The 14,992-nt window shown below is 40.3% G+C and overlaps 1 protein-coding gene across 1 annotated transcript in view; it reads right to left on the bottom strand.

Moving 5' to 3' along the window:
* Positions 1-14,992, bottom strand: part of GYS2 (glycogen synthase 2) — a 43,572-nt gene that overhangs the window by 17,741 nt on the left and 10,839 nt on the right. The window contains exons 3-6 of the mRNA XM_032107331.1: positions 13,998-14,189; positions 13,358-13,543; positions 4,702-4,846; positions 70-187 (exon numbers count right to left, since the gene is read on the bottom strand). Coding sequence (XP_031963222.1) covers positions 70-187; positions 4,702-4,846; positions 13,358-13,543; positions 13,998-14,189 — 641 coding nt within the window. The remainder of the gene's footprint in view (positions 1-69; positions 188-4,701; positions 4,847-13,357; positions 13,544-13,997; positions 14,190-14,992) is intronic.

Genomic DNA, 14,992 nt, shown 5'->3' with positions numbered 1-14,992 from the left:
TCCTGCTTTGGTTCTTGCTTTAAATAGTGTTGGACAAGCATTGCTAATTTTTGAAAAGTAAAAGCATACCCATAGAAATGACCTCGAATGAACTCTTGGATCCTAGCCTTGTACATGGAATGCAAATTCTGAAACTCATGCATTGCTGAAAATTTCTTAATGTTCAAGCCATTTGGTGTGACAACATCTGGAAAAGCAGAGAAAAGGCAGAGGTAGACATCTTCAGAGTCAGAGAAATTAGTCTTTAAGGAAAGAACCAATGTGTCTCTCAGCTTTATGTGAACAGGTTACGTCTTCACGTTACTCATGGGGAGGGAACAGCACTGCCTCCACAAAGCTCTTGCACGTGGTTCTCCACTGTCTGCAGCATCAGAGCAGCTTTCACCTGTCCTCAACACTGGGTAGACCCTGCCCTTTTGTCCTGTCAAGACTCCAGTAATGTCTCCATTGAGCCATGTGTTTGTTGTGCAATTTGTCCTTTACCTCTTGATCCTTGGTATCACTGTTGCCTGCTCTATCACTATAGACTGAGAGCCCTGGAAGCAGAAACTGTGCCTTTGTTTAGTGCATGGCACAAGAGATATCCATTCTATCAAAACTTCTGAGGATTCATCAAAAAAGGGAGCATATTAGAAACCTTTTTAAAACATCCTATTTCCACTAATCTGTTGCATTTCTCCTAAAAACAGCCACAGAACAGTACACTTCACATTTTTACTGCTGCTCTCCTCCAAGATTCTATAGGATCTTATGATTAAAATTTGTTCATTTCCAGCATTTTGAAGGTAGAGTTATAGGATAAACACAAAGGACAGACACTGAAATTCAGTCACTCTTAGCCTTTCTGGTAGGTCACAGCAGCTTTTCAAAGGCTTGCCCTAAATCCAGTCCAAGTAGATGGAAAGAATGCCATTTTCTGTCCTTTGAGCTGGGTTATGAATGGAAATGAAAGGGAAGGCCAGTTCCTCAGCAGATGTATTTCATGGCATCACAACTGACTGAAACAGACCTATACTCATTTATGATGCCAGAGATTCTTCAAATACAAACCATCTCCAAAGAAACAAGAAGCACTAATTGTTAGGGGATGCAGTGAGGCAGATTCCATCCTTGTTCTCCTGAAAAGCGTCATAACCCATGAACTGGAGTTACTTTAAAGGTCCTGTGCAGCATTCAAAGGTCCTTCCGTAAGATATGATTCCCTACAACATGTGGTTCCTGCAAACCAAACAGCTCCTCCTGTGATCTCAGTGCTCGCGGTTAATCCTCCCATACACCAGGGTTACTCCTGGGAGTACAGCCTCTTGCTTGGCACTGATACAGGTCCTGGACATCCCTGCTATCGTGGTCCTTCAGCCACAGGTACCTGACATTCACTGTCCCCATCCATTCCCCCATCCCCCCATGCCTAGCATTAACATTCTGACAACATAAAACTGTCTCCTATTTCTGGGCAGACTTATAGGGACTTCTTTAAAACACCTCTGGCTCCTCTGGTTGATTCCATATCCAGGTGATCTTAAAATAAGTACAATCAGTTCTCTATATGCTATCCAGTCTACTTGCCTGACATTATGCAAATGTCACAGCCATTTTTAATTTCTTTCTTGAAAATTACAGTCTGCTTCAGCAATATATGTGTTTTCCTGCCATGTAAGTGATCTCTGATTAAACCTTCACCTGTAAAATATCCTGAAACACTCTAGGTTAAACAGCAATAGATAAAAATATAACCTTTAGTGGTAACCATGAAATAGCAAAAGTCTTGATGGATCTGTTTCTGGAATACAACATTTGAGACTAAAGATCAGGAAATCTTTACTTGTTAGGTACTTAAGATATGGGTTTCAATGACAAAACAGTCTTGGTGGACCTGCTTTTACCTTCTCCTGCCCAGCACTTAAAACTTCTCTGAACAAAGACCTCTGGGGAGAGGCAACAGAGCAGAAACATCCTTCATTGTCTTAACAACCTTCTCCTTTCTGTGGCCTGCTTCTTGTTCTGCATGGAAGAACTGGCTCATGCAGGACATGAGACTGCAACCATTTCAGTCTTCCCAAAAAAGGAAGAATCCCTGCCTGGGTACTTGTGGCTGGCTTCCTTCCACTCTCACACTTATTTATCCAGGAGTTTTAGACACCTTCACACATCAGCAGCAGCCTGTGTATAACCTATTCCCATGTCCTTTTGTTGAATCCTTTCATGAGGATTGGGGCTCAATCCATCTCTTGTTTAAGGCTTTGAGATGCATGACAGATGTGGTGGCCCACAGAACCCAGTTCACTGTTTCTGCTCAACCTACAGGATTATTTTGAACATGTGTGAGGGATGAAGTGATGAAACAGAGCTTGGTCCCTATGTTAACTGTTTTGGGTTTATTTTATTGTTGTTGTTTAGTGAATTAATGACATTTTTGTTTGAAAAATTGTCCCAAGTAGGTCAAATCAGAATGTTTTTACTTCTGTATTAATACAAAAGAAACTTCCATTGATTTAAGTAATATTAGCACAGTATGAAGTTTTCTGTTGATAGATTACTAACATTCAGGGTTGACTCATACTTTTTCAGAGTTTCCTTCTATGATTTGGATCAAATATATACAGGCAGGAAGCCTAGATCTAGAATTCAAACGATAACCGAGTCTCTTGGAATTTTGATTCAAAGTCTTCTCTACCGCTAATGAGAAATATGTTTCATACCTGAGTGAAAGCATTAGAAATCCCATAACATCAGTTTTCAAATCACAAGAATATAACTTATGATCACTGACAGAATCTTGCTGGATACATCAAAGATACTCAAGCTTTTGACAAATATGGTTTGATAAATTGTTGATCACGTAACAACTGCAGCAAGTGGGATCAGCATAATGCAAGCAGTCATTCTGCCAGGTTTAGAGTGGCAAATTGGCCTTTGTCCTGCTGCACAAGTTCTTTATGTAATCAGGTTTACTAAATTTTAAAGGGACTTTTCCAAGTGATGAGATTTATAATTTAAATCATAATCCAAGTTTGATGTTAAAGAGGAGTAGCAGAGACAGCTCAACAAAGCATATTTCTGAGTTATTTTTAGCTAACAATTTGGTTACAAAGTTTATGTCTCAATAAATGTAAATAAAAGTTAATTGTGCCAATTCTGCATCCCCCCTTTTAAAGGTTTATTTTTAAAGTGGATGGAGAAATGTACACATGCTTTCAGTATTCATGCTCCTTTGCAGAATTCAAGCTCAATGACCTACTGAAGGATTGCTGGACTTTCCAAACAATCAATGTCTGTGCAGATTTCACAGCATCAGAGAGAATAAATAGTGTGAGAATAGGCTCCTCCACAGTTTATTTGTGTTCTTGGATTCAGAGAAACTATTGAAGTACTTCTTCCCATCAGAACATACTTTCCACTTACAGTTGTCTCTTAGGATTTGGGGTGGCAATTCCTACTGAATTTCTTTCTAGCTGTGTCAACATGAAGCATGACACGTGTCAGTAATTTTTTAACCCAAACATTAAGTATATTTACTTGGTTTCTTCAAAGTTGCAAGAATAATCACAAAAAGCTCAGGCCTGTGAATCTCTGCGCATGGAATTCTCTTCAGCTCCAACTGATGTTTTATCTCTGAGCAGTCTGGAGATTTTCTTCCCCAAATTAAACTGGATTCAGACTCATTTCAATCTCCTAAAATCCCAAAACAGAGACTATGATTTTCAAGGGTAGCTGTTGTGGGGAGAAGCCTCATGCCGACATAAAACAGCTTCAAAAGTCTTATTTTCAGAGTGCTCCACACTTTGTAAAAATCAAGACCTTTCAGAGATATCCCAGTTTAAATGACTGAACTTAAGTGACTTTTAAGATGTGGCTTTCATGCTGAAAATAAAATGAAAAAAATAATCTAAGTTCACCATCCTATTGACAGCTAGTCAGCAACAAGGCAAAGGATTCAATGAACAGCTCTTTTGTTCTGGTTCAGGAACCACAATGTGGCTTGAAGCATTGAAGTTAACCAGGATAAAAATAAAGAACTATAATTAGCACTGCAAACCAGCTAAAAGCTCTACAAAAAATAAGCAAAAAAAAAAAACCCATAAACAAACCCAAACAAACAAACAAACAAAAATTAATTTGAGCACTGTTATATTTAAAATAACCAAGATATGAACACACCTGCTAAATAGTCTCCAAAACTGTTGTGCCGTTTTCCCCTCATGCTGCTTACCTGCAGATGGAGTATTGGGGTTTGTCCCTATAAAGCACTGAGATGATTTAAAAGAGAACTTTAATGACACATCAAACTGGGATCATGACCTTATTCAAAATCCATGCATGGAACAGGACAAGGTTTCTAAGTTTCAAATTTTATGAGACTAATATCAAGGGGAAAAACAGACAAATTATTGGGGGCACAACTATTTTTCAAACTCTACTTCTAGGCCTAATAGAAATTATTTTATCTATATGAAGCTTATCATGGTTCAGTTCTAAAAGCATGGAAACCCTGCCACAGATAAAATTCCTGAAGTTGAGGAGTCCTGGCAAAAAAAGCCCAACATCCATGGAAAATTGGTTAATCCCTGTAGCATAGCCAGACACACCCGTGCATGTGTCCTTTCTCCTGATGTTTGCATACCTGCCTCTGTTATGTTCATTCAGTCTAAAGAAATTCAGGCATTTGGAGGAAATATAGTAAAAAAATTTTTCAGGTCTTACCAGGGCTTTTTTTAAGCATATGTTCTGCTTCTGTAGCTGTGATCTGGGACACTGTGGTGAACACGTGGGCACAATGCACAGATGCCCGTTCCATACAGTACCGATGGTAAATCTGCCTCTCTCCAGCCTCCTTGTCAATGTCAAACTGTTATATAACAAAACAAACAAAGAACATGCCTGTGTGATGTGACCATCAGACTGTCTCCCTCAGGGAAGGTTGCTCCTGCTAGGCTCGGTTTCCCCAGGGAACGAGAACCATGTGAACATGCTGCTGTTTAGTCATTCTGGTTTTTGAACTATTTTATCAACTTCAAAGAGCTTGAAAGAGTGAGAGAGCTCTCAGTTCCTGCTTTTTTCCTGAAAAAATGGCAGTTCTGCCATGGAAGGAAACCTAAATTAATGATCCCATGAAAGGTAAGGGTCTGTGGAATTTGGCCTGCTGGCTGGCAATATATCATGTTGCAGCTTCCCTGGGCTTGTTGGAAAACTTGGGAGAGCAGGGAGGTTGCTGGTAGCTGAAGGGGAGAGAAGAAAAAAAAGAATGGGGATGAGGACAGAACCTGGGGACTGGGTAGAATGGTAGAAATCACAGGCAAGAGAGAAATGTGGTGTGGTGGAAAGGCAGGATGTAAAGACTCAGTAACAAATCCCAAGGGAACAAAGAAAATAGAAAATGAGATATTTTCTGACACTCAGAGATGTTCTTCCTCCAAATCCAACTGTTATTTGCTGCTTCTTATATTTCAATTTGAACTCCCTTAATTTTTAGAGGCAGATGTAAGTTAAACTGCTAGATAAGACATTCCAAACACCAAAATATTTCTAAATCACCTTTAAACCTTGCAGCTACCCTTTTTTAAACTGAGCTTATGTTATCCTGGTGCAAAGAAAATGCACAATTCCCTTGAGCCCACGCTTAAAGGTTCAAATGTTCACTAACAGTGTCCAGTGCAAAATCGTTACAACGTAGTCTAAAAAAGGTGTCAATGCTTTCAACTAAATCACAATCCTCTTAGTCTTCCATGATGGAAACAGAAATCTTGACCCTCTAAGGTCAACAGCATGGGCACCCAATGGACTGTGTGAGTTTCACGGAGGGTGACAACGACTCTCAATGAGCTCTGTCATGATCGCTGCCTAATGCTGGCTGCACAGCCTGATTTTGATTGCATTTGACTGTGTAACTTCATGGACTGTAATAGATTTAACCCTTATCACAGGCAGGGCAGACAGCACTTTCTATAGTTAGGATCGTGTGACCCCTGCCATGGCCAGTTGTTTTTAGCAACTTGGACAGAAATAAAGCTATTTAGACCATGACCTGTCCTGCCAAGTAGATGCTTAATGTTGGTACAGAACATACTGTAAGAAATTTGACCCAGTGTGAACCATTTCAAATTGAAGCAAAAAACTTCTTGTTTTCACTTAGATAGGTGCAGACACAGATGTAGATATAGATATCTTATAACTGCTTTGCTAACAAAGTTAGTTGCTTTTATCTGCTCTAATTCTGCAGCAGTGCTCCACTACTTGTGGGAAAGTGGATTCCACTGTATTAGCTGAAAGTGCCACTCTACTCACCCTTGTGTGACCAAAAAAAAAGGACTCTAGTAAAATCTCAGCTGAAAACTTCCAAAGAAACTAGATGCTTTATTTTGGTATTGACGATCCTCTATATCAAGAGCTTTTTCACGTTTGCCAAATACACTCTACCACATTACGTGCTAAATACCATGATACCATTTCTCAGTTGTATCATCATGTATCGTATTTTCCACATTCCCCGTAAGAATCTTAGAGCTTGAAATACAAAAGATTATATTTCCTCTGGAACATATATCTCATTTGCCACAGAAGCCGAGTGGCAGAAAGAGCACGGAGAAGAGAAAAATAGAGGGGAATTCATCTGACTCCTTATAGTGCCACACATCTCAGCATCGTGCTTGGTTTACACTAAACTGATTCACAAGCAGCTCTTAACTGCATTTTTGATTGTTCAAACACACTGTGCAAAAATATACAAAATGGGGTGGTTCTTTAGCATGCTGAACAAACACATGAATGGGATGGGCACCACCGCACAGTCACAACTATGCAAATCTTTTCAAACACATTTGGCTTTCTATTAAAAATAATTTTTAAATTGCTAGCAAACAAATAGCTGGTCAGACTTCAAAGGGTTTTCTTTCTCTTTTCCCTTTCTCAGCAAGAATGGGTTTTAATTACAAAATGTGATTAAAAACTGACATATTCACTAACTGTAGATAAACACTCCCTGTAACCTTACTGGGAGAAAAGTTAAAAAAAAGATTAAGTGCTATGACTTATTTCTAGTTAACTTTTATTTCTGTGATTGCATGAAAGGACTTTACATATTTAACACATATCAATGTGTATTTCTTCATTGCTTTTCATTTTTCCATCTTTTGGAAAAGGGAAGTATTTTATCTTGCATATGCTTGTGTGACTTTTGGCATGTTTTTGCAAAGGTACACAATTCCACATCTACTAGGAAGTACAAACAGAGGTCATGGGGTTCTCACATTTCATTTGCTCTCACTCTCCAGCAGCTTCCAGCACCGATCAGTAAAGCAAGACCTTGACTTTTGACCTCACTTATAATGTGGAGTAAGAACTGTGCGCTTCTGAGCAGGCTAGACAAGCGACTTCAGAAAAGAGCCTTAGCCAAGTTGAAGGGCAGGTTAAATGAAAATTAATTGATGAGACAGTGCAGGCGACAAATTTAACCCACCCAGTCCTGTACAAAGACAGCTGAGCCTGCTGTGACAACCTTAGCTCCAGAACTAGAGGCACTGGGGGGCATGGGGCAATATGCTGAAACCAGCAGGACAGCCGGGCAGCTCCTCACGCCCAGCCTAATGTTCCTCTCAGCATTCAGCCCTGCTCTCTGTCCAGCCCAGCTCAGGCTCCCGTGAACTCTGTTCCATATCCTTCATGTTCAGCGAGAGCAAAGAGAGATACCCGTGAAATGCGTCACACCCGCTTTTGTTTGTTTGCTGTTATCAGCAAATGGGAACACTAGCACAGCCACAGATGACAGCTGCATCAAGAGAAAACAGATCGAAGTCAGATGAACTGTGTACAGAACCCTTTAGGGTGGAAAAGGTTCTTAAGATCCTTAAGTCCAACCATTTCTTCCCTCAGTGATATTTAAAGACTAACAACTTCAAAATCCACCTCCCTGTAAATTTATTGGAGGATCCCCTCCTTCCCTGACTGGTAGAAACCAAGCCGATTATTAGAATTTACAAGATGGCATGGATTAGAAGGGGAAATGACTCATTTATAAGTCCACTCTAATTTCAAAGCAAAACAGGAAGATGTTCCACAGGTATAATGTTTTGGAATAAAATTTGCATCTTCTGCAGTGCAATTCTGAGGGAAAATTTCAGCTTGTTTCTGTCCTTTATGTGGATCCATGTAATAAGCACAACATCTCATTCATGTCTTAAAATTCAACATGTTAGGGGGCACAGCAGGTAATCACTGAGCCTCCCAGCATGACATTCTGTTTAAGACAGCTACGGTGAACTAGGAGTGAAAAAAGAAGAGAATATTGAGCAGTTATGGAATACTGGCATTATGTTTCTTCTGGAAACAGTTGCTGAAGTACTAAATCCAAATCAGCCATTCCTACTTCAAAATTTTAAAGACAAATAGCAAAGTGTTTCCAAACCACAAAAATCATTTGAGAGTGGAAAAGGAGGAAGGACTATATTAGCCATGTAAATACTTTTCTGAAAGACAGATAAATTATTTGCTACAGTCTGCATAGAATCTCTAGATACTGATATTAGGCTATGCCTTCCTAAAGAAAAAAAAGTATGATGAAAACCAACAGAAGTTGAACCAATACAAATTCAAACTGGAATTAAAATGCGCAATTTTCCTAAATAAAACGGTGACACCTTTGCAGAAATAATACATACTACCCTCAGCATTTAAACCTTACCTCGAGAATGGATAATATCTCTGTAAATATTTCATAATTCAAATGAAAGGTACAGGTTTGATGCATGAGGATTTTAAACACAGAATGAAATAATCTCTCTTGGTCTTTTAAAACAGTGGTACACTCAAGTTCAAAGTGATTCTGCAGGACCAAGGAACAGAGACTGGTTTGAAGTTCAGATTCCTTACCTACTAAAAGGTAGAATGGAAACATGTTCGCTTCCAGCATAATCTCACTGGCTGCCAATGTCTGAATTAGGTAACAACTACTCTTTTAAAATCCAGCTTACATCAAATTTACCTCCAGTTGACTGTTACCTTGTGCAAAGAGAACATCCATTCTGGTATAGCTCTGCCAGGCCAAAAGAGAATGAAATTTATGCTTCCTGGCTTAAATCAGATTTCCATCAGCTGCTCTGCTGACAAAGAGGATTAGCTTTGTGTAACAGTGAGCTCAGTGACAAACTGGACAGTACAGCACTAAGTGGAGTGAGATATTGTCAGCAAAAAAGCTCTTGGCTATTAATTTTCATTGGAATTTTTAGTACTTTTCCATTTAGACTTCTTGGAACAGGATTTTCTACCACTTTGCAAAGTGGATTCAGCTGCACCTGCGTGAGCTGAATGAAAATGTTCCAAGTTCTGAACAGAAGTTTTACACATTGGCAGGGCAACCTAAGGAAAAAGGCAATGAAGAATATGACTAGCCTTTTTTTCCTTCTCCTTGGAACACTTCTCCCATTAAACTCAAAGTGGTTTTTTAGTAAGAAGCATCAGAGGCTAAAGCATACAAACCTCTCCATTATGCCAGGCCAGTGGTCCCAAAAATCATTTCAGATGATGGCCTCTCAGATGAAATTCCAGGTTAAATAATTTCCCAAAATGAGCTGCCTATTCACCTAGGAACTTGTCTGGATCAGTCAATTTATGGAAAGTGCTGGTCTATTTAAAACTCTAGAGGGATGAAAGGATACCAAAACATCCCCAAACCAACTAAACAAAGAAACAAACAAAAAACTGAATCGGTCCCTTTAAACAATGGGAAAAACAATAAAAAAGTAACATTCTCGATTTTCAGCTGAGAAGTCAATTCCTCCTGAAGAGAGAAAGGCTCCACAGACTCAGAGATCTTTTTCACAGAAATTCCTAACTTTTACCTAGGAGTTAGCTAGGAATAACTGGTTCAGTTTATCATGGCAACAAAAAAGCCTTACACTCACCAGTGTAAAAACGACACTGGACATTGGGACAATAGGAAAAATGCCCTGCTGGTTGGACTAATTAGACATACAAAAGTTCTTAAACTTCTTTTGGGAATTAAACTCATAACAAACCCTGCTTGTTATTGAAATTAGGAAGTGTTGAGTTTGGAAGAGTTCAAGCCAGTAATCCATAGGTTTGGTTAGCAGTCCCCAGCCCAGTCATCTACCCAGAGTTCTTCAAATGTTTAAAAGCAGATAAAAATAAAGACACTGCCAGTTACTGTACAAGTCACCCTCTGTTTTGCGCTTTTGGTTTTCCCTCCCTTCCTTTCTCAGAGGTGAGAGTGAATTAAATGTGCATCTAGGAACTAAAATATGCACTAAATAGTAACACAACAGTGTTACTTCTGGCGGTCACTGTGTTTCTGGGCACCTGCTAAGGGTTTAACAGCCAGGTTCTCACTGCAGCAGAGGCAGGTAAATTCCAGCCAGTCCAGATGAACTGGGTTAAAACTGTAAGAATAGAATTCTATAAGCTCAAACAGTAACCACAGAACCATTAAGGTTGGAAAAGACCTCCACGATCACCGAGTCCAACCTTTGACCACTCACCACCTTGTCAATTAAAGCACAGCCCTGAGTGCCATGTCCAGTCGTTAAGCTGTAATGCTGCCTAAGAACCAGGATCCCATCTCTGACTGAGGCAAAGAGCAGATGGCTCAGGAAGAGGTCAGGACTCGCACAACATTACAGTCTTACATCCATAATGCACCCTCCCATCATCCAACCATCCACAGCTCTCCTCTACTACGCTGACTGGGCTTGCAGCCTCCCAGAAAATGTCCTCTTACAGATTACAGGCTGACATGTGCCCTGAGCTCATGAAAGAAGGAGTTTTGGTAGCCTACAGTTCACAACTCTACTGATCTTGCATCTTCTGGCCCTGCTTATCTACTGGGATGATTTGACACTGCAGTGGGAGAGTCCTGCACTGTGTGGGTGGTGTAGAACTGCCTACCAGGCGTCCTAACTCAGCATTTTGTGGACTGTGTTGGGGACTAGAAACAGAGACATGAGGTTTCCTCTTTTCTCTGTATGAGCTGTACATGCCAGATTGTGTCTAGGCACAATAAAGCCACGCACTTCCATTCTGTGCTGCAACCATTTTGCTGTGACGTCTGGCACAACACATCCTGCAGCTGCATCTTTCTCCCCATCTCAGCTGCTGCCTGGTGGGAACTGTGTTCTAACTGTGAAACACTGGCCAAACGTAATTATACTTCAAAAGAAAACATTTATGCAATAGCACTGAAACAGGAAACCCAGCTATTTTACTTTGGGGTGGAAGGGGATGATGTGCTCTAACAAAATATTGTTTCCTCCAAAGATTAAACATTAGGAAGCCCTAAAGAATCTTCTTCACTGACATATTGCTTGTTTGACCTAAATAGTTTCCTGCTAGAAGGCAGCAACAAGAATAGGTCTGAAGATTTAGCTCTCTCTTATTTAATTATGGTACTCTAGATCAACCTCTTGTGTCTCAACTGACTTCTGGGCCAAGATGACCTTTTCACAGCCAAAGGAGCCCTCACTAAGATAGTTAACTTTTCCAGGAAGAGTTTTAGCACCCTATAGGAATGTTAAACAATGGTATAACAGCTTGATATCATTTCCTCTATTGGTAGATTTAAATATCAGCCCACAGAGGGTATAAAGCATGATGGCCTAGAAATCCACAATTTTCTTCCCTTAAATATTATTTACAGCAATTGAGAACAATATTTTAAATTTATACTTATGTTTCATTCCACATATTCTTGGAATAAAATCTGAACAGACATTTCTGTATTTGTGACATAGCTGATGGTTGCCTATGGGACTTCTGAGGCTTTGCAGGATGGACAGTGCCTTCTTGCATAAAGGTGCCCATGCCACGTGTGAACAGAAAAAATTATTTTAATACTGTGGCTAGTTTATAAATATATTAAAAATCTGTAGGTTCACTCAGATGTGAGATCATTAGTTTTTCTTTTGAGTACACAGAGAGGGGCAAGACCCCCAAAAGTTATCATGAAGAGAAAAAAACAATAGCTTTGAGAAAAACAGACTCTATTCTGGACTGCTTGCAGCTCACTGAATTAACCAAAATCAAACCAAACCATTCTATATTATGCATATATACACATGAAGAGACCATGAGGGAGCAGGAATGTCTGGACTCCTACACAACAGGACTGTGGTATTCATGCTGCCTCATTAATGCACCCAACAGCCATAACTAATTTAGGAGACTAGGCGAGATGATTTACAAGGGACTGGAGTGACAGGACAAGGGGCAATGGCTTCACACTGACAGAGAGCAGGTTTAGATTGGATATGAGGCAGAAATTGTTCCCTGTGAGGGTGGGGAGGCCCTGGCACAGGTTGCCCAGAGAAGCTGTGGCTGCCCCATCCCTGGCAGTGTCCAAGGCCAGGCTGGATGGGGCTCAGAGCAAGCTGGGATAGTGGAAGGTGTCCCTGCCTATGGCAGGGGTTGGAAAGAGATGATGTTTACCACCCAACCCAGACCATTCCATGTTTCTGTGATCTCTGTTTCTGAGTCAGGCCAGTAGCACACAAATGCTTGTCTTTGGAAGACACAGTTCCCCAGCGTGGCAAGTTTCAAATACCCAGCTGAAAATTACCAACTAAGTAATTTTCTCCACAGATTTCAGCCAAGGAAGTGTCTGAACAATGAATAAGGTGATTCTTTTAACTACCTCTAGCTTCACTAAGTGCTGGAATGCAAAAACCTCTTCAATTAAAGTTTGCCTGCGAGCATATGAGAAATCCCAGATGATGCAAAGTACCCCTGATGAGGGCAGTGCTAAAGACATTTGAGTCCTTGCAACATTGTTTGTGTCACACTTTGAGTGGAAAGAGAACAGTGAAAACCAAACCACTAGACAGTTTACACAGATTCCAAGAAACAAATGTGAGTCTTTTGAACTCAGAAAATACTTCCTACATTTGCCAGTTACAAATTAGGCCCAACCTGAAATGCTTGAATTAGAAGGACTCTTTATGGTTTGTTAAAATTAAGAAGCGGGCTGGGGGAAAAAACCGAAAGCAACCATCATCCACTGCAATTCCAGGGAATTTTTATCAAGAGAAGGGTTATTGGTTATTTTTTCTACTGTGTTACATTAAGAAAGAGTGCTGTGAGGGTCAGATGTTGGCTAGAGCTGAATAGGTTTTACTAGTTTCCCACTGAGCTTTCAGACCTGTCAGATGACACAGAGGCATTCATGCCTGGACACCTCATGGTCTTACAAGTACCATTTCTCATGCTCTAGAATCAACATCCAGCTGTGGGTCAGTCATAAGTGATCACACAAAAGAGAAAATACAATAAATGGTATAACACAGTAAACAGAAAGGGAGCCAGGAGATGATTTGCTGAAAAAGAAAAACCAGGGAAGAATAAGGACAATGTCTCCTACCTGGTCCAGGTTGTTGTAGAAGTCAATACTGGCTGCACAGAGGTATCTCCCAAGCAGAGTTGCATGTGTAGTAAAAATTGTGGCGACGGGAAGTTTCTGCGATCGAGACAGGATTAAACCCACTCCTGCCTGCCACTCGTGGAAGTGGGCAATTATACTGGGCTTGTCATCAAACTGACAGGAAAGCTGAAAATAGAAAGAAATATATGAAACATGCATTATCCTATCAACCATCCCAGCTCCAGAAACCCCTTTTTTTTTTTTTGTGAAGCCTTCTGTATGCTTGCTCTCCTTCTTGTGACAAAACAGTACAATTTTAAGTGGTCATTGCCTTGATTCCCGTCAGGCCTAATCCTTAGCCCAGGAAAAACCTGTGCCTTTCCAGTGTCTCAGAAGAGACTCCTTTCTAGAGTGTCAGAGGGTTCTGACAAGCACAGTCACTCAGACTCCACATTGGGCAGCTCCACTGCCCTTCTTCTGGAAAAAGATAATTAAATGACCACTTAACATTTAAGTTTTAAATACAAATTTGATCTACATCAAGATCAACTTCCTTAAAATCATAGTTTTCTGTCTGGAGAATAGGAACCACATGTCAAAGCAGTTTTGGTCTGCAAAGCTCTAGATTTAAAAACTGTACCTCTTTTAAAAACCAGGCTGTTAATGATCCAAAAATCACAGCATCATTGGCTTCTCGGTCATGAAAAGGGATTCCTATGTTGCTGACTTCCCAAAATTCACCTTTCCACTTGTCCAGGTTCCAAGCTGCTGATCCTATATCAAACAGTAAGACATATGGGCTGCCCTCTATCAGCCATCTTCCAAAAAAGGCCTATGGAAAAGAGGCAAGGATATAGAAAGAAAATGTTAAAGCGAATGTAAAGGCCAGTTAGCACAATGATTTTCATCCATCACATCTGAAGTATTCCACACAAAGAACATGTGTGTTCACAGTCCTACACACCCAGGACTTGTGGTTTTCCTTGCAAAATACATGGAGTAATACTGGAACAAAGGAAACTGCAGTCTTTAGGAACATTTTATTTTTAAGACTATCATTTTAGATTTTCATTGCAATATTAACTTTTTTCCCATGGGGGGTGGGGGGGGGGGGGGGAAGGTTAGGAAGACTGCACTTGCTTGAATAATGAGGTCTTCTGTTCTTATTGAACTATGCCACTTTTATTCTTATTTCAAAATTATTGTTTTCTTTCGTTCATATTTGTCTCCAGTCTTTTGCCATTTATGCTAGATTACTAGGGAGAGGTTTTGTAGGACTGATGCTTGGCACCTGTACATACTATGACATTTCTTCCTTCTTCTCAAGCAGCACAGAGGGGAAGGATTTCCACTTCCAGTTGGAAGAGTGGAAGGATCAATCAGAAGGTACCTCAATACCTAAAATCACATCAGGCTAAAAATGCAGCTTTCCTACTTTATCTGCATTGCTGTAGCTAAACATTTCTAAGAGTATTTACAACTTCACTGCCCTCACCTGCCCTCCCAACCCAGCTGGGCCCACACTACAGTCTGCAAAGTCGAATTATTTCACATTAAATCCACCATCAAAACGGCTGGGACCTCAGGGATTGAACCCAGCCCTGACGCGCCAATGAGCTGAAGAGAGGTCAGGTC

Source organism: Corvus moneduloides, chromosome 4 (genome assembly GCF_009650955.1).
Source record: "Corvus moneduloides isolate bCorMon1 chromosome 4, bCorMon1.pri, whole genome shotgun sequence".
Classification (NCBI taxonomy): domain Eukaryota; kingdom Metazoa; phylum Chordata; class Aves; order Passeriformes; family Corvidae; genus Corvus; species Corvus moneduloides.
The sequence above is the reverse complement of the archived record's forward strand: the minus strand, read 5'-3'. Positions and strand labels throughout refer to the sequence as shown.